Below are 20,461 nucleotides of genomic sequence, written 5' to 3'. Positions count from 1 at the left end.
CACTTTGGGAGGCCAAGGTGGGCAGATCACGAGGTCAAGAGATAGAGACCATCCTGGCCAACATGGTGAAACCCCATCTCTACTAAAAATACAAAAATTAACCAGGAGTGGTGGCATGCGCCTGTAGTCCCAGCTACTCGGGAGGCTGAGGCAGGAGAATCACTTGAACCTGGGAGGCAGAGGTTGCAGTAATCCGAAATCGTGCCACTGCACTCCAGCCTGGTGACAGCGAGACTCCATCTCAAAAAAAAAAAAAAAAAAAAAGAATCTATTTTACCTTTTATTAAAGCAGCTTCAGTTGTGATTAAGGGGAATAAAATAAGCAATCCTATCCTAATCTGTTTTGAGAAATGTCTTTATATATTTTAGGAATATGTAATACGTAAGCATCTCATAATAGCACAGCTGTAAAGAGGTGAGAGTGCTCAGACTGGAGGAAATGGTAGAAACAAGTTTTTACATTAGAAATTGGGGGAAACAAACCCTCTCATTTTCTTTTATCTGTTTTAGGTGATGAAGTTTTTGCTACTGTATTGTCTTTTTAGTATCCTGACAGTTTGAATATATTGCACAGTCAAAAGAATTTTAGTAGGAACACTCTATTTAATTTTTTAATTTTTCTTTCAAGACGGAGTCTTGCCCTGTCTCCCAGGCTGGAGTGCGGTGGCACTATCTCGTTTCACTGCAGCATCCACCTCCTGGGTTCAAACCATTCTCCTGCCTCAGCCTCCTGAGTAGCTGGGATTATAGCCACGTGCCACCATGCCCAGGTAATTTTTGTATTTTTAGTAGAGACGGGGTTTCACCGTGTTGGCCAGGCTGGTGTCGAACTCCTGACCTCGTGATCTGCCCGCCTCAGCCTCCCAAAGTGCTGGGATTACAGGTGTGAGTCACTGTGTCTGGCTTGGAACACTCAATTTTAATCCCTTTCTTGTTAGAACTGAGGTTTGTTTTTGGTCAAGGGAAGCATTTGATTTCTGAGAGTAGAAATTAGCTCAGATGCTGGGTGTGGTGGCTCACACCTGTAATCCCAGCAGTTTGGGAGGCCCGAGGCAGGCAGATCACCTGAGGTCGGGAGTTCAAGACCAGCCTGACCAACATGGAGAAACCCTGTCTCTACTAAAAATACAAAAATTAGCCGGGTTTGGTGACACATGCCTGTAATCCCAGCTACTCGGGAAGGCTGAGGCAGGAGAATTGCGTGAACCCGGGAGACTCTGGTTGCAGTGAGCCGAGATTGTGCCATTGCACTCTAGCCTGGGCAACAAGAAAGAAACTCTGTCTCAAAAAAGAAAAAAAAGAAATTGGCACAAATAATGCAGGTAGGTAGTACTTGTAAGAAATTGACCCAGTGGTGCACAATAAATGTCGGTAAGCACAGTCACTAAGAGGATAAAATATGAGAACTGAAGATTTTTGACCTGCAAATTTCTATTTGCAGCGGCTCGACCCTCTCCTGGTGGTGTGTTCACACAGTTTGTGATGAGTAAAGTTGGAGCCTTGCAGCAGAAGATACCTGGAGTTAGCACACCCCAAACCCTGGCAGGGACACAGAAGTTCAGTATCAGACCTTCTCCAGTAATGGTCGTCACACCTGTGGTTTCTTCTGAGCCAGTTCAGGTGTGCAGCCCTGTGACTGCTGCTGTCACTACTACCACCCCTCAAGTGTTTTTAGAAAATGTTACTGCTGTGACACCTATGACTGCTATTTCTGACGTGGAAACTAAAGAAACTACTTATTCTTCTGGTGCCACCACTACAGGGGTTGTTGAGGTCTCTGAAACTAATACCAGCACCCCTGTAACATCTACCCAGTCTACAGCCACTGTGAACCTTACCAAAACCACTGGGATAACTACCCCTGTGGCTTCAGTTACTTTTCCTAAGTCTTTGGTAGCATCTCCTCCAACCATAACTCTTCCTGTTGCTTCCACTGCTTCCACCTCCTTAGTCGTGGTGACTGCAGCTGCATCTTCCTCCATGGTGACCACACCAACTTCATCTCTGGGCTCTGTTCCTATTATACTTTCAGGAATTAATGGGAGTCCACCAGTGAGCCAGAGACCAGGTAAGGCCTAGATGTTACTTAGCTGCTTTATTACTGTACACCTATTTATATAACTTTGTGGTTGTGATAGGATTATAGATATATCAGGATAACAGTATAGGTATTTCTATTGTAACATGGTACATGTATTCCTGAAAACCTCTGCATGCTGCAAAACTGAACACTAAAATTAATAGAGCTCATGGTTAATACGGGATTGGGATAAATCACTGAAAATATATGCAGTTTTATAAGCAGAACATTAATAACAATAACTGATAACCTTGAGAGATAACTTGAACTATCTTGACTGATAGTTTAGTGGAGCTGGAGATTGCGACTCAAAATACTCAAAAACATTAAAATGGAAGTGGTGGCTGAAGGATACTGAAGTAGTGCAGGTAAGACTGGAGCTCTGAGCCACTAAGATGGGCATGGGAGGAAACATGACCTGTGTGCTGAGAGCTAGGGGTGTACATCTTTGAGGAGGGAGCCCCAAATGCAGGTGTTCCTTTTGTGGGGTGGGGGGGCGGGGTACTGCTTTTTAATTAGAGACAGATGAGCAGACTTCATCTCCTTTTGTCTAGTAAAAATCACTAATGAATCAGCACCTATTTAATTGCTGGACATGAACTGATTGAAATAGAAACAAGGAGGCATATTTGTTTAGGGCTCTAATATTTTTATAAACTTTTTAGTTAAAATATTTCTTTTATTGGCTTAGGTTGAGTGAATTTGAAATAGGAATATCCTACACTTTGTGTAGTTTTTATATCTAGATGCAACTAGCTAAAGTAAGTGGTTCTTTTAATCTACTCATAGAGGAACTAATATGGAAAAGAGCAAGAGACTTTGCAGGATTTGAGGGGAAATAATTACCCAATAGCAATTCTGTCTTGGTTATTGATGTTTTTCTCTTAAATATTTTTGCATTTAGTGATGTGGTCCAAATTCCTCTCTGTCTTTTATGGAAGAAGAGATTGGGAGTTAGTTTGTAAGTTGAAGTTCTGTTGAAGGGAAAAGTGAATCTATATATATTGAGATGGGGTCTTGCTCTGTTGCCCAGGCTAGAGTACAATGGCAGGATCTCAGCTCATTGCAACCTCTGCCTCCTGGGTTCACACGATTCTCCTGCCTCAGCCTCCTGAGTAGCTGGGACTACAGGCGCATGCCACCATGTCCGGCTAATTTTTTGTATTTTCAGTAGAGACAGGGTTTCTCCATTTTGGTCAGGCTGGTCTCAGTCTCCGTGATCTGCCCACCTCGGCCTCCCAAAGTGCTGGGATTACAGGCGTGAGCCACCGCATCCGGCTTGTGAATCACAATATTAAATGTGTCTGTCTTGTGCTTTTTCCTATAAATAAGCCCATAAATCATGATTAGTCTGATACATAATTTTGGGAGTGAAGTTGTTAGTGAAGCTACTTTGATTTCCTATTGAATCTCAAGGTGCATATCTGTTATATTTTAGCAGATAATGTCTTCTAAACCATATGGATTCCAGCCTTTTTGTGTACTCTTAATTCTTTCATGAAACAATATAGTAGTTTATTGTTCTGTAGTTCTGTTGTTTCTCAGACTTCAGTTATTCGGGATATGCATTCACATATTTTGCTGAGTCCCATCTGTACTGTCACCTACCTAGTATTTTTATTTTAATCAACTGCTTTTTTATTTGTAAATGTGTGTGTGTTTGTTTATTTATTTATTTATTGAGACGGAGTCTCGCTCTGTTGCCCAGGCTGGAGTGCAGTGGCGCCATCTCAGCTCACTGCAACCTCCTCCTCCCAGGTTCAAGTGGTTCTCCTGCCTCAGCCTCCCGAGTAGCTGGGATTACAGGTGCCTGCCACCACGCAGTGGTGTATATTATGTTTTTAGTAGAGACGGAGTTTCAACATGTTGACCAGGCTTGTCTCGAACTCTTGACCTCATGATCCGCCTGCCTTGGCCTCCCAAAGTGCTAGGATTATTATAGGCGTGAGCCACAGCTCCCGGCTGTAAATGTGTTTTTAAAAGAGACAGCATTAATTGGAAACCAGCCTTACTCGGCATAATAGAGGTTAACCCTATAAAGAAATATACTGGAAACTATAATAATAAAAAAATTAAATTCCTGTTAGCTACTATATATTCTGAGCACATGGCTTTGATGTCTTTTTTTTAAAGAAGAAAGCTAGAAAATACTAGAGTAACATTAAAGATATATTATCAAAGACTGTACATGAAGTATCTTCTATAATACCATTTGAGGAAAAACATGTAGATATGTTTTTAATAAAAATGTATTTTTATTAAAAAAAATACATATATATATATAGAGAGAGAGAGAGACAGACAGGGTCTTGCCCTGTCATCCAGGTTGGAGTGTAGTGACATGGTCATGGCTCCCTGCAGCCTAGATATCTCAGGCTCAAGTGATCCTCCCATTTCAGTCTCCCAAGTAGCTGGGATCATAGGCCTGTGCCACCATACCTGGTTAATTTTTTTGATTTTCAGTAGAGGCAATGTCTCGCTATGTTGTCCAGGCTGGTCTTGAACTCCTGGGCTCAAGCAGTCCTTGAATCTTGGCCCCACAAAGTGCTGGGATTACAGGCATGAGCCACTGCATCTTGCCAGGAAACACTAACATTTAACAAGTTTTCTAATCTTTTAAAATAAATAGACCTGACTCAGGTAACTGCTACTTAAGGAAGTGTGTGTACTTTTTTTCTCTATTTATAAAGAAGATCCCCTGTTGGCACTTTGATATCTGTGCTTTTAAAATTTGATTTTTCTCCTTTTTCTCTTTACCTTCCTTTCCCTTGCACACATTTAAGTAAACCATCACATATTTAGTGTGTATATTAAAGATTGCTTTCATTCTCTGAATGTTTTTGAATCACTCTCTAAAAGTTAATTTGAAGAAAAAAGTTGAAAAATTAAGAATGCATTAACATACTTGTTTCTTAATTCACGCAAGATAGATTAATATGGCCGGGCACAGTAGCTGATGCCTGTAATCCCAGCACTTTGGGAGGCTGAGGCAGATGGATCACTTGAGGTCAGGAGTTTAAGACCAGCCTGGCCAACATGGCGAAACCCTGTCTCTACTAAAAATACAAAAAAAAATTAGTTGGATGTGGTGGTTGCATGCCTGTAATCCCAGTTACTGTGGAGGCTGAGGCAGGAGACTTGCTTGAACCCAGGAGGCGGAGGTTTCAGTGAGCCGAGATCTTGCCATTGCACTCCAGCCTGGGCAACAGAGCGAGAATCCATTTCAAAAAAAAAAAAAAAAAAAAAAGGTAGATGAATATTTTTTGTTTAAATTGCACACGATTATTTTCATGAACACTTTGGTCTTTGTGTTTTATTTAATTTTTAAGAGTAGTCTTCGATTTTCTATATAATTTTTCATCTAAATGTTATGACCATGACTTTCTTTTCGAAATTTGATATTTTTTTGTGTGGGCAGAGTGCCTGTTTGATAGAAAATCACATGTTAAGCTAAAGTCTTTGTTTTGTTTCATTTGTTTGATTTTTTTTTCTTTCAGTAGCAAACTTTTTAAGTTTTATTTATTAATGTTAAATAAGCCTACCAATTTTTATTTATTAATGTTAAATAAGCTCACCAATTTGAATAGTAATGTTAGACCAGTTTCATTTATGCTTACTGTTACCATGATTCCTACCTCTTTATCTCTCCGATCTAAAAAAAAATCTAGATTGCTCATACTGTTTTTTCCTATGTCTTTAGTATTTCGAAATATCTCTTCCAATCAGTAAAGGGCATCTTTAAGTACTGTTAATGGTTTGAAATCTCTATTAATTCACATCTTCTGCATTAAATTTCTGCTTTTTGTTTTAAAAATATCTTTTGCCTTTTCTAAGCCAGGTTTATTTCCCTGCTTCTTTGATGTCTCTTAATTTCATTCTATTTTGGGGAGCTTATGTAATTTTTTCCTTCTGAAAAATAATTCCCACAAACCTTTAAGCTTTGCATATTTGTTAGTGAATTTTAAAAACCAAAAAGCCCTTTATAAACCAGGGATTTTTAGTTCTTTATCTTCCTCAGGTGGTATAAGCTTAGAAATTCAGTCATAACTCTAGTAAGTGTTATGAGCTTTAATTTTAAAGTTAAATTGTGCAGAATCTGGATTTTATTTAAAAAAATAAAGAAGAGGCCAGGCACATTGGCTCATACCTATAATTCCAACATTTTAGGAGGCCAAGGCAGGAGGATTGCTTGAGCCCCAGGAGTTCAAGACCAGCCTGGGCAACATAGCAAACTCCATCTCTACAAAAAAAAAAAAAAAAAAAAAAAAAAGCGTACACCTGTGGTCCCAGCTACTTGGGAGGCTGAGCCTGGGAGTTCGAGGCGGCAGTGAGCTGTGATCGCACCACTGCACTCTAGCCTGGGCGACAGAGTGCGATCCTGTCTCAAAAGAATAAAGTTGAAGCATAATTTTATCATGAATGATCTCTTTAACAGGAATCCAGATTTAGAGAGATAACCATGTTTTTCTTTAGGCAAAAGTATTATCTCTTTAAATGTGCCTCTTGACAATTGATACTCTATTTTTTACCATTCTAAATGTAAAACTCCATAATGTCTGGCTGTTCTCCGCCATAAATGGTGTATTATGAAACTACAGAATTTCAGCAACTTTATAATCCAAATTAGAAGTTATTTGCAGCAAGGTCAGATTCTGTGCCTTAATGACTGGGCATGGTGGCTCATGGCTGCAGTCCCAGCACTTTGGAAGGCCGAGATGGCAGGATCACTTGAGGCCAGGAGTTTGAGACTAGCTTGAGCAACAAAGCAAGAACCTGTCTCTGCAAAGAATAACATAATTAGCCAGGTGTAGTGACACATCCCTGTAGTCCCAGTTACTTGGAAGGCTGAGGCAGGAGGATCTCTTGAGCCCAGGAGTTTGAGACTGCAGTGAGCTATGATTGAGCCACTGAACTGAAGGTGACAAGTGCAACCCTGTCTCTTAAAAAAAGAAAAAAAATAGACTGGGCGCGGTGGCTCACGCCTGTAATCTTAGCACTTTGGGAGGCTGAGGAGGGCAGCACTTGAGGTCAGGGGTTTGAGACCAGCCTGGCCAACATGGTGAAACCCTGTCTCTACCCAAAAATACCAAAATAAGCCAGGTGTGCTTGTGCACACCTGTAGTCGCAGCTACTCGGTATGCTGAAGTGGGAGAATCGCTTGAACTAGGGAGGGGCGGAGGTTGTAGTCAGTCGAGATTGTGTCATTGCACTCCAGCCTGAGCAACAAAGCGAGACTGTGTCTTAAAAAATATTATGAATACTTTTTCTTCTACACGTGTTAAAGGGGAATTTGGGTACTATGTTTCTATTTCCTGTTTTTCAGAAAATGCTGCTCAAATTCCGGTGGCTACTCCACAGGTCTCTCCTAACACAGTGAAACGTGCTGGACCTCGATTGTTGTTGATTCCAGTGCAGCAGGGTTCTCCTACTCTTAGACCTGTCTCAAACACACAACTTCAGGGACATCGGATGGTCTTGCAGCCTGTTAGGAGTCCAAGTGGAATGAACCTATTCAGGCACCCTAATGGGCAGATTGTCCAGCTTCTACCTTTGCATCAGCTTCGAGGCTCTAATACCCAGCCCAACTTACAGCCTGTCATGTTTCGGAACCCAGGTATAAAGTTCTTTTTCATGAACTTTTCTTTTGTTGAATCACTTGGCCATATGGTATGTTAATACACCAAGATTGTTTTTCTTCATCTCTTAAGAGTTACTTTTCCAAAAAGTAAACATTGGAAGTCTTGATATGGGCAGTCATGGTTTAAAAATTTCTCTCTTATTTTTTAAACCAGGGTCTGTGATGGGAATCCGGTTACCTGCTCCTTCCAAACCCTCTGAGACTCCGCCATCTTCCACTTCATCCTCTGCTTTCTCTGTCATGAATCCTGTAATCCAAGCTGTTGGGTCTTCTTCAGCAGTGAATGTTATCACTCAGGCACCATCATTGCTTTCCTCTGGAGCTAGTTTTGTGTCTCAGGCTGGTACACTGACCCTGAGGATTTCTCCTCCTGAACCACAAAGCTTTGCAAGTAAAACAGGCTCTGAAACCAAAATAACCTATAGCTCAGGAGGACAGCCTGTTGGTACAGCCAGTCTTATTCCTCTCCAGTCTGGTAGTTTTGCCTTGTTACAGCTCCCAGGACAAAAGCCTGTTCCTAGCTCCATTCTTCAACATGTTGCTTCCCTTCAGATGAAGAGAGAATCTCAGAATCCAGACCAGAAAGATGAAACAAACTCAATAAAAAGAGAGCAAGAAACGAAGAAGGTTCTACAGTCAGAAGGAGAGGCTGTAGACCCTGAGGCTAATATAATAAAACAAAACTCAGGAGCTGCTACCTCAGAAGAAACTCTGAATGATTCCTTGGAAGATAGGGGTGATCATTTGGATGAAGAATCCCTTCCAGAAGAAGGTTCTGCAACTGTCAAACCATCTGAGCATTCCTGTATCACTGGGTCACATACAGATCAAGACTTTAAAGATGTTAATGAAGAATATGGGGCTAGGAATCGTAAGAGTTCCAAAGAAAAAGTGGCTGTTCTAGAAGTTAGGACCATTTCTGAAAAAGCCAGTAATAAGACAGTCCAAAATTTAAGTAAAGTACAGCATCAAAAACTTGGTGATGTGAAGGTGGAACAGCAGAAAGGATTCGACAATCTGGAAGAAAACTCAAGTGAATTTCCAGTCACCTTTAAGGAAGAAAGTAAATTTGAATTGTCAGGAAGCAAAGTTATGGAGCAGCAATGTAATCTACAGCCAGAGGCCAAAGAGAAGGAATGTGGAGACTCTCTGGAGAAAGACAGTATTAGGGAAAGATGGAGAAAACATCTGAAGGGCCCCTTAACCAGGCAGTGTGTTGGAGCTTCACAGGAATGTAAGAAAGAGGCAGACGAGCAGTTAATTAAAGAAATAAAGACATGTCAGGAAAATTCAGATGTGTTTCAACAAGAACAAGGCATCTCTGACTTACTTGGAAAAAGTGGAATTACTGAAGATGCCAGAGTTTTGAAAACTGAATGTGATTCTTGGAGTAGGATTTCTAATCCTTCAGCCTTCTCCATTGTTCCTAGGAGAGCTGCAAAAAGCAGCAGAGGGAATGGACATTTTCAGGGTCACTTACTGCTACCTGGAGAACAGATACAACCAAAGCAAGAGAAGAAGGGTGGGAGAAGCAATGCTAACTTCACTGTTTTGGATTTGGAAGAAGATGACGAAGATGATAATGAGAAAACCGATGATTCTATTGACGAAATTGTGGATGTTGTTTCTGACTACCAGAGTGAGGAGGTTGATGATGTAGAAAAGGTGGTGAGCCCATTTTTGTTGTGACTGAAACCTAAAGGATTTAAATGATTTATTAGAGACAGAAGCTTTTTCAGAAGATCACTAAGGCATAATACATTTAATTGGATGCCTAGGTTTAGATTATGCCTTAAATGGCTTAGTAGTTTTTTAGGCTGTGTCAATCAGTCATCATTTATTGAGCTTTTATTCTTTGAGACTTGTCTGGTTTTATGGGAATGCTGGCTTAAGCATTTGGGGGATAGGTGCTTGAGAGTCCCTACCGAGTTAGATTTTTAAAATCCCGAAACCACTACTCCCATTTGATCTCAGTCAATTTCTATGACGTTTTCTATGTGAGGTGGTTGTAGCTTCTCTGGTAGATGTTAATCAGAAACTGGGAATGGGTGACCTTAGAACTGGAGGAGAACTTATTCACTTGCATATAGAGAGATGTTTTTGTTTTTGGAAAAAAACTGGAAAATACCATCATATTCTAATACCATTTTGCCTTGAGTTGCTTTTATTTCTAAAAATTAAATATTTAGTCTCTGGAATTTATATTCTAGACTTTGGTCATCGTCCTTTGTAATATGACCTTTATGGCCTATTTTTATTATTTTCCTGAAGTGTTTTTATAGGATTCCTATTTAGGGTTGTTGTATTTACTGAAATAAGTAACTGTCAGGTATTGATACAGTGCAGGAGTTGTACAAACGTTTTCTGTAAAAGGCCAGATAGTAAATAGTTTTAGACTTTGCAGAGAGCTAGATGGCTCTCTGTTGCAACTAATTGACTGCTGTTGTAGTATAAAAGCAGCTGTATTCCATTACAACTTTAGTAAAAAAGGCCAGGTGCGGTGGCTCACACCCATAATCCCAGCACTTTGGGAGGCCGAGGTGGGTGGATCACCTGACGTCAGGAGTTTGAGACTAGTCTGGCCAACGTGACAAAAACCCGTCTCTACTAAAAATACAAAAAATTAGCCAGGTGTGGTGGCGGGTGCCTGTAATCCAGAAGGCTGAGGCAGGAGAATCGCTTGAACCTGGGAGGTGGAGGTTGCAGTGAGCACAGATTGCGCCATTGTACTCCAGCCTGGGCGACAAGAACAAAACTCTGTCTCGGGTTAAAAAAAAAAAGAAAAGCTTATTAAAAAGAAGAAGTTAGTGGGCTATGGTTTGCTGACCCCTGACTTAAGGTCTGATGTAAAACATGGGGAGATCATAACCAGCTGCCCGTGGAGTGCCCTAAAATCTAAACTGTGTCCTGCTCTTCAGGAGCAGATGACAGCCATCTGCACTGATTGTCATACAACTGCTTGTTTTAGAATCGCACTTCCTTGAGATTCATTCTGCCTCTGTGTTACCTGGTCCTTTTCTGTTAATGCTTAACTGCTTTGTGCACATAAAATAAAAAGATTACTGTTTTAAAAATCTAAAATGTTGAAATATTTTATTTTAGAGACAGAGTCTTACTCTGTCGCCCATGCTGGAGTGCAGTGGTGTGAACTCGACTCACTGCAACCTCCACCTCCGGGGCTCAAGCAATTCTCCTGCCTCAGCTTCCCGAGTAGCTGAGATTACAGGAGCCTGCCACTGCACCCAACTAATTTTTGTATTTAAGTAGAGATGGGGTTTCACCATCTGGGCCAGGCTGTGGTCTTAATGTTCTTACATTGGTTATTTCAGTACCTCCATTGTGTCATTTATAAAGGAGGATCTTGCTCTAAAATTGGATGATTCTATATTCATTTGACTTATACTTTCTCTCCATAGCCTAATCTTTTTCAAGAATGGATGTAAATTCATTGACTTTAGGAGTTATATTGCTGACTTTTTTGTGTTTTTTGTAGTCTCACACTGTAAGTCAGCCCAAGTTAACATGAGACCAAAAAACAGTTCAACTTTAAAACCAGTGAAAACTATTACTATTAGTGGAACTAACATAATAGAACCTTTAAAGTTTTTTTTTTTTTTTTTTTTTTAACAGAGTCTCGCTTTGTCGCCCAGGCTGGAGTGCAGTGGTGCCATCTCGGCTCACTGCATCCTCTGCCTCCTCAGTTCAAGCGATTCTTCTGTCCCAGCCTCCCGAGTAGCTTGGGATTACAGGTGGGCACCACCATGCCCAGCTAATTTTTGTATTTTTTAAATAAAGATGGGGTTTCACCATATTGGCCAGGCTGGTCCCGAACTCCTGACCTCAGGTGATCCACCCACGTTGGCCTCCCAAAGTGCTGGGATTATAGGCATGAGCTGCTGCGCCCGGCCTGAAGTATCTTAATCATACAAGGAGGCATTGCTTGAATGTACTAATAGGGAATTTGACAATCGAACAAGTTAATACTGACTTTTTTTTTTAAAGGTCATATTAAGTGATCTCTAAAATCTAAAGTCTACATTGTTTTTATTTGCACATCTCACACCTATGTTACCTTTATGATTAGCATTGGAATACTGTGAGGGAAGTTGTGAATAGCTTCTTTAATTTAAATCTTCCTTGTGGAAGTTACTGGATATTATTTAGAAATACTGTGGTTATGCTGGGCGCTGTAGCTCTGGCCTGTAATCCCAGCATTTTGGGAGGCTGAGGCAGGCAGATCACCTGAGGTCAGGAGTTTGAGACCAGCCTGGCCAACATGGTGAAACCCCGTCTCTACTAACAATACAAAAATTAGCCAGGTGTGATGGCACAGTCCTAGAGTCCCAACTACTCAGGAGGCTGAAGCAGGAGAATCGTTTGAGCCCGGGAGGCGGGCTCGTTTACTATGTTTCTGGCATAGTAAACACTTTTTTTTTTTTTTTTTGAGGGGGCACAGAAATGTTGCAAGTAAACACTATTTGTAAAGGTGGACTTAAAAAGATCTCCTTATCCCATATATCCGTATAACTCTAGTGTTACATGAAATATTTAGCAAGTTTCTGTGACAGGTGCTCAGTAAACACTTTGACTCCTTTTTTGGTGTGATAAGGAAATACAGCAATACTGGGCTTTTTTGAAACCTGAAATTCCTTACAAGCTCTCATTTTGTGAGGTTGAGAGAGTTGCAGGACTGGGCTGTATCCTATTTCCATACCTGCCTGTGTATGCTAATGTGTGTTGATTTGTGGGCATCTGATAGGATGTTGGTCATGAAGCCCCCTTAAAGTGGCACTTGAATTTTTCTCCTTTCTATATTTCTTTCACCAAATTTCATTTTACTGTTATTTAATCTTAAGATTTATGAAACCTTAATATATCTGTGCCTGAATTTTGTCCACTAGAAATAACACTGAAGCATCAATGCAGTCCTTTGAGGATGCTGTTAAGTTTAATTATGTCTGTTTATTTTTTATTTAATTTTTTTTGAGACAGTCTTACTCTTGTCTGCCAGGCTGGTGTGCATTGGTGCAGTCTTGGGTCACCGCAGCCTCGAACTCCTGGCCTCAAGCAATCCTCCCACCTCAGCCTCCCGAGTAGCTGTAATTATAGGCGAGTGCCACCATGTCTGGCTAATTTTTGTATTTTTTGTAGAGACAGAGTTTTGCCATGTTGCCCAGGCTGGTCTTGCACTCCTGAGCGCGAAATGATCCACCTGCCTGGGCCTCCCAAAGTGCTGGATTATAGGTGTGAGCCACCATGGCTGGCCATGGTATCTATTATATAATATTATATATTACATATATCATATAATATATCATATATATGATATATGTAATATATAATATTATATAATATATATGACATAGTTCTTGGTTGTTAATTCTAATGATGTGTTATCTTTCTGTCTTAATTCCTTATTATGACTAACAATCTTAGGATTATCAGTACTCATGATATAACATGAACGTTTGGCATTAGTTGGTTTTATAAGGGGAGCAAGCAGTTGAAAAGTTCAGATGTGCTTGCCACTCAGTACATTATTTACTTTTGTAATGATGTATTTCAGAATAACTGTGTAGAATACATTGAGGATGATGAGGAGCATGTAGACATTGAGACTGTAGAAGAGCTCTCAGAGGAAATTAATGTTGCTCACCTGAAGACCACAGCGGCCCACACACAGTCATTCAAACAGCCGTAAGTCTTATTTCTCTTTGGATTGTTGTTTTTGTAGTTTTGTAAACAGAAACAAAATGAAATGTTCATGTTCAGGAGCTCCGGGTAACTGATCTGGTTCCTTCTTCCTCTAGCTTTTTTTCTGATTAGTATAGATGAGGAGAGGAACTAGAATTTGGGTAATTAATTTTCTTTGGTCATTGGTAGGAGGCAGTGTGTAAATGTGAATAACGTGCTTTTGGAGCCCGACAGACTGGTATTATAAAATACTAGTTTTGCTAGTTTGTAGGTATTTAACCTTGGGCAAATCTTTAATCTCTCTGAACCTCAGATTCTTTACCTATGAAATGAGGAAAATGCCCCCATTTGAAGTGTTAAATGAGGTAGTATGTGCAAGTAGCATAATAACTGATATAAGTGGACTATTCAACAAAGGTTAGTTTTTTTATCATTTAAGAATAGGCATTATATTCTAAATTTGGTTACTTTACTAGTTAAACAGGTGAGATACAGGTAGGAAAATTTTTCTTCCTGTTTCACTGGTGAGATGAAAATATGGAAGGAATGATGACTTGCTCAGGAAAATTTATTTCATTTTCTGTTTTAGTAAGCCTTATATTGATTATGGATTGGGGTGTGAGAAAGAGTAGGGAAGGAAGATATTTTGTGCCAGACATTGTACTTTTCCTGTCATCTCGTTAACTACGATGATATGAAAGTACCTATGAGTTGAGAAAGAATAATTCTTCGTTCCTACTGATGCTGAGGAAGTCGAAGGAGTAGAAAATAGGACTAATAGTTTTCTTCAGTCCAGAGCTGTTTGCAGGCCACTTCAGTTACCTACTGGCTAAACTTGAAAGAATTTAAATCCCTTAAAAACTTAATTAGACTTAATGAGTTTAGTCTGGGATAATGAGTTCTGTATACTAAAACTGAGTTTGTAAACAATAGCAACAAACAAAAACTCTAAAAAATATTTGCAATAGTAACAGGAAAAATGCTGTGTGAGAACATTCTCTGACAAGCTGTATAAGACTTTTCTTACAAAATTGTATTGAAAGACGAAGAGGAATTCAACAAATGGAGAGCGATAACATGTTAGTGGATTGCAATAGTAAAGGGCCAAGAATAATCAACACACAGCACAAAAACTGTAAGGGAACAGATTAAAATAAAAAAGATTTAGGCTGGGCGTGGTGGCTCACACCTGTAATCCCAGCACTTTGGGAGGCCGAGGTGGGCGGATCACCTGAATTCAGGAGTTCAAGACCAGGCTGGCCAACATGGCGAAACCCTGTCTCTACTAAAAATACGCAAATTAGCCGGGCTTGTTGGCACATGCCTGTAGTACCAGCTACTCAAGAGGCTAAGGCAGGAGGATTGCTTGAACCTGGGAGGTGGAGGTTGCAGTGAGCTGAGACTGTGCCACTGTACTCCAGCCTGAGAGACAGTGAGACTCCATCTCAAAAAAAAAAAAAAAAATTAAAGATTTAATTAGATTTGTTTAAATTTTTAAATTTAATTAAAAATAAAGGTTAAAAGAATTGAAAAATTCTGTCAGAACACCATGAGAACAGTGAAAAGGCAAACTCAGACTATGAAGAAAGTGTTTGCCATACATATTAACTAACAAAGGATTAGTATCAAGGATATAAAAAAATTGTTACAAGTCAGTAAGAAAAAGATGACCCAGTAGAAAAGTAAGTAATGGATATTAGAGACAGTTGACAGAAGAAGAAGAAACCTAAAAGCCCAGTAAACACATGTACATTTGTTCAGCCTCACAAGTAATTAAGGAAATGCAGATAAAACCACAGTGACTTTACCAGTTCACACCCATAAGACTTCAAAAGTGGAGATTTCTGGTGGTACAGTTATCTAGGTGTGGAGCAATGAGAACTCGCATACTGCAAGTGGGAGTGTACATTGTTATTACCAGTTTAACAGTTACTGAAGTTGAAGGTGTGCATATCTTTCTTCTGCTCCTATGCTCTAGAAAAATTTACACAAGGGGTCGTGTATGGGACTGTCCATTGCAGCATTGTTTGCTATTATGAAGATTTAGAAACAACCTAAATAACTACCAACATTCTGAAAAAAAAAAATTCGGGGAAATTCACATTGTGGAATACTGTTTAACTATATAACAGTTAAAACAATTGGAATTAGAACTCTGTGTATCAACATATCTTAGGTGTAATTTATTTGTACTTTTATTTTCGATATTTTTTGTAGAGACGGAGTCTTGCTATGTTGCCCAGGCTAGTTTTGAACTCCTGGCCTCAAGCAGTCCTCGTGCCTTGGCCTCCTAAAGTTCTTGGATTATAGGCATGAGCTACTGTGCCTGGCCTTCAGGTGGAAATGAGTTGCAGAAAGATATAGTATAGTATATAATATTTAAAGTGGTACTTTTTTTTGTTTAGATGTATATATATATTTCTAGTAAAACTTACAAAAATGTGCATGGTAAACTCTTAGAATGGTTACTTTTGAGAAAGAAGGAAGGGAATGTGATTGAGTAGACTGCACATAGAACCTTCTGTATTTTTGAGATGTATTATTTCTCAAGCTAGATGGTTCATATGTGGGTGTTCATTATATGCTTGGTCCTCCTTCACAGATGGGAAGACCAAGTGTATAATGGAAAAGCACGTATCCACAAATATAGAAAGCATGTATTTGTGGATTCACCCAACTGTGGATTGGAAATACTTGGAAGAAGAAAAATTGCATCTGTATTGAACATGTATAGACTTTATTTTCATGTCATTATTCACTAAACAATACAGTATAACAACTATTTACTTAGTTTTTACATTGTACTAGGTGTTATAAGTAATGTAGGGATGATTTAAAGTATACAGGAGGAGGTGCCTATGTTATATGCAAATACTATACCATTTTATATCAGGGACTTGAGTATTCAAGGATACTGCTGGAAGTTTTGGAACGAGTCTTCCGTGGATACTGAAGAACGACTTTAAATTTGTTTATATGGTTTTGTGTATTAAATATTTCATGATTGTACAAAGTAATTTGAAGTTTTACTGACTATTTATACACTTTTAGAGAAAATGTATAATGTCAAGTAAATAATGTGGCCATATATCACACCTTGGGAAAAAGAAACTGGTTGTAATTTGGAATGGTTTGGTTGTAGCTGTGAAACAGGTCTTAGATTATTAAATTTCAGTAAGACCCTGAAAAATCCTGTCTTTATCCAGGTCCTGTACTCACATCTCTGCAGATGAAAAAGCAGCTGAAAGGAGTCGAAAGGTATTTAGGATATTATTTAGTGATAATTACTCATTGAATAAAATTGTTAACATTTATCTTAGGGTTGAAACAACATTAGCTATATTAGCCACAATTTTTTCTCAGGGCTACTTTTGCCAGTGAGTTAATATAATCAGTTTTTCTCCTTAATGAAATTATACTGCTATTGTCCTTTTTTTCCCTTTTAATTCTTCTCCTCAGAGGATAGACTAATGTAGAGGAGTTAAAAATGGATGTGAAATTTATGAGAATATATGTGCTTATTTGAAAACTGTTCTTGTAATCGTTTGATGTAAAACAAGCTGCCATTCTTTCTTGCTTGGGCTCATGATTTTAAGTGATTTAAAAAACTATCCTCTGCAAAATGGCTAGCAGTTCAGGGATCCATGAAACAATAAACCTTTAATTTTCTTAATCTTTTTGGTGTATATCATAGTAACATAATTAAGCAGGGTTTTTTGTTGATCCTAACCAACAGTAGGCATGGAGGAGAGTTTGGTTTGTTTAAATTGTTTTCTACTTGTTTTTCTATCTTAATTTAAAAGATTAAAAAAAGACAGTGATGGGGGTTGGGTTGAAGTAGAGGGTGGCATTTGGTTCCTTTAAAAAATCATAGTACAGTTTGGTTGGTTTTGATCTGATTTGGGACTCATATGATACAACGTATTTGCATGGTTATAATTATTTGCATATATCATTATATTTGGCTTTTAAAAATTTATTCTGAAGCATTTTTCAGATATAACAAGAATTTTCATAATAGCTTATTTACCTAATCATTGTTGTGTACCCAAATAATTACATGCAAATTCTTGCTGCACTTTGCTATATTTAATGTTTATATTGCTTTTCTTTCTGTCTTCTTGGCTCTTTTATTCTCCCATTCTATGTTAAGGCATAATGGGTTTAACTTTAGAAAGGCAGTGGCTTTTACATTGGAGTTTTTGGGTACGGTCAGAGTTATGATTAAGCAAACAGTGTCAGAAAAAGAGACAATTAGAAACATCAGAGAGAAAAATCACAAAACCAAGAAACTGCACAGGACAGGCAATATTATTCACTTTGTATGAGTAGTGTTTATAATGTCATAATAGTTAATGTTGATGCTTTTTTAAAGTTTATAACCTATGATTAAAATATAAAAGACTTAATTTCAGTCTTGAAAATGTGAGAATACAGATGACAAATTGGGAGGTGAGAGAGGGAAGAAGAAATAAAGGGAAGGATACAGGTGCTGATACCCTCGTTTTACAAAGTAGAAAGGCAAGATAGATTGTTTATTGTTGATGAAATAAGAAATTAAGGTAGAATTCAAGTTGCTAAGGGATCAGTAGAACAACTAAAAGTAGTGATGTAACTATATTGGGATGATAAGATGGTAAGACATAAGAGTGATGTGAGCTAAATCCTCTTCTGCATAGCAAGAAGTCAATAGATAGCATTGAAGATGGAAAAAAATAAGCTTATGTTACTATTTTTGGTTTAGGATATAGATTTAAGAACTAGAAGAAGCTGCTAAAAGAATTAAAAAGTGATTGTTTCTGAGGATCCAGGTACAAGTTCAGGGCACAGTTGCTTTTCATTATAAACTTCTTAATGTGTGTGTGTGTGTGTGTGTGTGTTTTCGTAAAGATGAAGTCTTACTGTGTTGCCTGTGTTAGTCTCAAACTCCTGGCCTCAAGTGATCCCCTCCAAAAGTGCTGGAAATTACAGGTGTGAGCCACTGTGCCTGGCCAGCCTCTTCATGTATTTTAAGTCCTATATGCAAAGATTGTAATAGAATAAATAAGATAGAGAAAGGAGGCTTTAAGCCTTTCTGAGGATCAAGAAGGACTTTCCTGAAAAAGTGCAGAGTTTTAAATGTTAAGTTTTAAATGTTATGGGGGTTTAGGTAAGAGGTGGGATAAGTAATCTAGGTACAGGTAAAAAGCTTGTGTAATGTCAGGGAGGTGTGGGATTGTGTAGTATATTTTGGGAATTTCTAGCAGATGGGAATGGTTGGAGAGAAAGGTGATTTAGAAGAGTGGCAGTTGATTCTTTACCAGATTGAGGAGGATCTTACAGTATTTTTTGAAAAACAGTTAATGTAATTTGTATCATGAAAACAAGTTTTAGTAATATAATAAATTACTTAAGCTGTTTCAGATCTCCTACGCCTGTAACATATACAATTTCTTCCTCATTTGAAAATCACTGAAATTTGAACTGAGAGCCGGTAAGATCACTTTAGCATGTATTAGAAATTACACTGTTGGCGTTGTAAGAGTTAGATTTGAAGGAAAGATAGACTGGTAGTAAGATGACCAATTGAGAGGCTGTTAGAACAGTCCAGACAAAAGGTAATGGGTGCCTGACATAGGGCAGTGTCATTTGGAACAGAATAAGAGGGCCAACTATACGTTCAAGATGTTTAGGAGGCAATCTTGTTTGGACAGGCTCCACCAATTCCTCTAAAACTGAAGCCTGATTACTGGAGTGACAAACTACAGAAAGAAGCAGAAGCGTTTGCTTATTATCGCCGGACACACACTGCCAATGAGCGGCGGCGGCGTGGAGAAATGAGGGATCTCTTTGAGAAATTGAAAATCACATTGGGATTACTTCATTCTTCCAAGGTTTCCAAAAGTCTCATTCTTACTCGAGTAAGTGTTCTGTGTAAATGACAATAAGAGCTTGACTAAGAGATTCTTACCGATGATATGAGAAAGAGAATCCACTGACATATAAGGGAGATTGAAATAGAGCTACTTAAATGTAACAGTTGAATATGGACTAGTGAATGCCCAGTAAATCCCTTAGGGGGAAAATCATTATGCTAAGTCACAGTAGATTTTCATTGAAAGTCAGGTTCTTTTTTTTTTTTTTTTTTTTATTTGAGACGGAGTTTTGCTCTTGTTGCCCAGGCTGTAGTACAATGGCACGATCTTGGCTCACCGCAACCTTGGCCTCATGGGTTCAAGCGATTCTCCTGCCTCAGCCTCCTGAGTAGTTGGGATTTCAGGCTTGCGCCACCACACCTGGCTAATTTTGTATTTTTAGTAGATTAATAGTAATTTTGTATTTTTGTATTTTTAGTAGAGACGGGGTTTCTCTATGTTGGTCAGGCTGGTCTTGAACTCCCGACCTCCAGTGATCTGCCCACCTCAGCCTCCTGAAGTGCTGGGATTACTGGCATGAGCCACTGCACCCAGGCGAAAGTCAGGTTCTTAGTTGGCACAGCTATCCTTTCTTCAGATAGAGTCAGAAACTCTGGTTAGCCGTGTTGACCACATTCTTGTTACATTGGTGTTCTTGATAGCACTTAGTACAGGTTATCACAGTGTAAAGCACAGCATAAGTGATATTTTAATATGCTTAACAGTTGACAGCCATTTTAAAAGAAAACCTGAAATATTCAAGGGAGCAGAAATTTTAACTTTGCATGTAGAATATCTAAAGTAATTTCATTTAAATAGTTTTTAAGTAGAAGCTGGAGGAGTATAGGATAAGCATTCATATCCCTCTAGAGCAAAGTTATTTCAACCAGATTTTGATTAGACTAGGAGATGATCTTAAAGTTGATTATTAAAATCTAAGCAGAGCACTGGTGTTTTGTATCTCCTCGCAGTGGTGGAATACCTACTACCATTCAGTGATGCTCTTTGGAAATAATCATGGTCGCATTCCTTAAAAGTGTAAGCCAGAAATCCTCTTACAGTTTAACAAAAAATAATTTCTGAAACATCAACAATTGTTAATGGAATTTAAGAATTCTCTTAAGATGTCAGATTAAGTTTTTTTCATTAGAGAAA

At 38.8% G+C, this 20,461-nt stretch overlaps 1 protein-coding gene across 21 annotated transcripts in view; it reads left to right on the top strand.

Moving 5' to 3' along the window:
- MGA (MAX dimerization protein MGA) overlaps nucleotides 1–20,461 on the top strand; it is a 169,063-nt gene that overhangs the window by 140,461 nt on the left and 8,141 nt on the right. For 12 of the 21 annotated variants that reach the window (XM_032175323.2, XM_058427453.1, XM_032175324.2 and 9 more), the window contains 6 exons: nucleotides 1,442–2,068; nucleotides 7,404–7,694; nucleotides 7,873–9,383; nucleotides 13,285–13,415; nucleotides 16,619–16,670; nucleotides 19,106–19,312. In XM_032175323.2, coding sequence (XP_032031214.1) covers nucleotides 1,442–2,068; nucleotides 7,404–7,694; nucleotides 7,873–9,383; nucleotides 13,285–13,415; nucleotides 16,619–16,670; nucleotides 19,106–19,312 — 2,819 coding nt within the window. Of the gene's footprint in view, nucleotides 1–1,441; nucleotides 2,069–7,403; nucleotides 7,695–7,872; nucleotides 9,384–13,284; nucleotides 13,416–16,618; nucleotides 16,671–19,105; nucleotides 19,313–20,277; nucleotides 20,345–20,461 lie in introns of those variants that run through there. The other 9 variants (XM_032175328.2, XM_058427461.1, XM_058427460.1 and 6 more) reach the window with 6 other exon arrangements.

Source organism: Hylobates moloch, unplaced genomic scaffold (assembly GCF_009828535.3).
Source record: "Hylobates moloch isolate HMO894 unplaced genomic scaffold, HMol_V3 SCAFFOLD_14, whole genome shotgun sequence".
NCBI classification, from domain to species: Eukaryota; Metazoa; Chordata; class Mammalia; order Primates; family Hylobatidae; genus Hylobates; species Hylobates moloch.
This window is presented reverse-complemented; position numbering and strand designations above follow the sequence as displayed.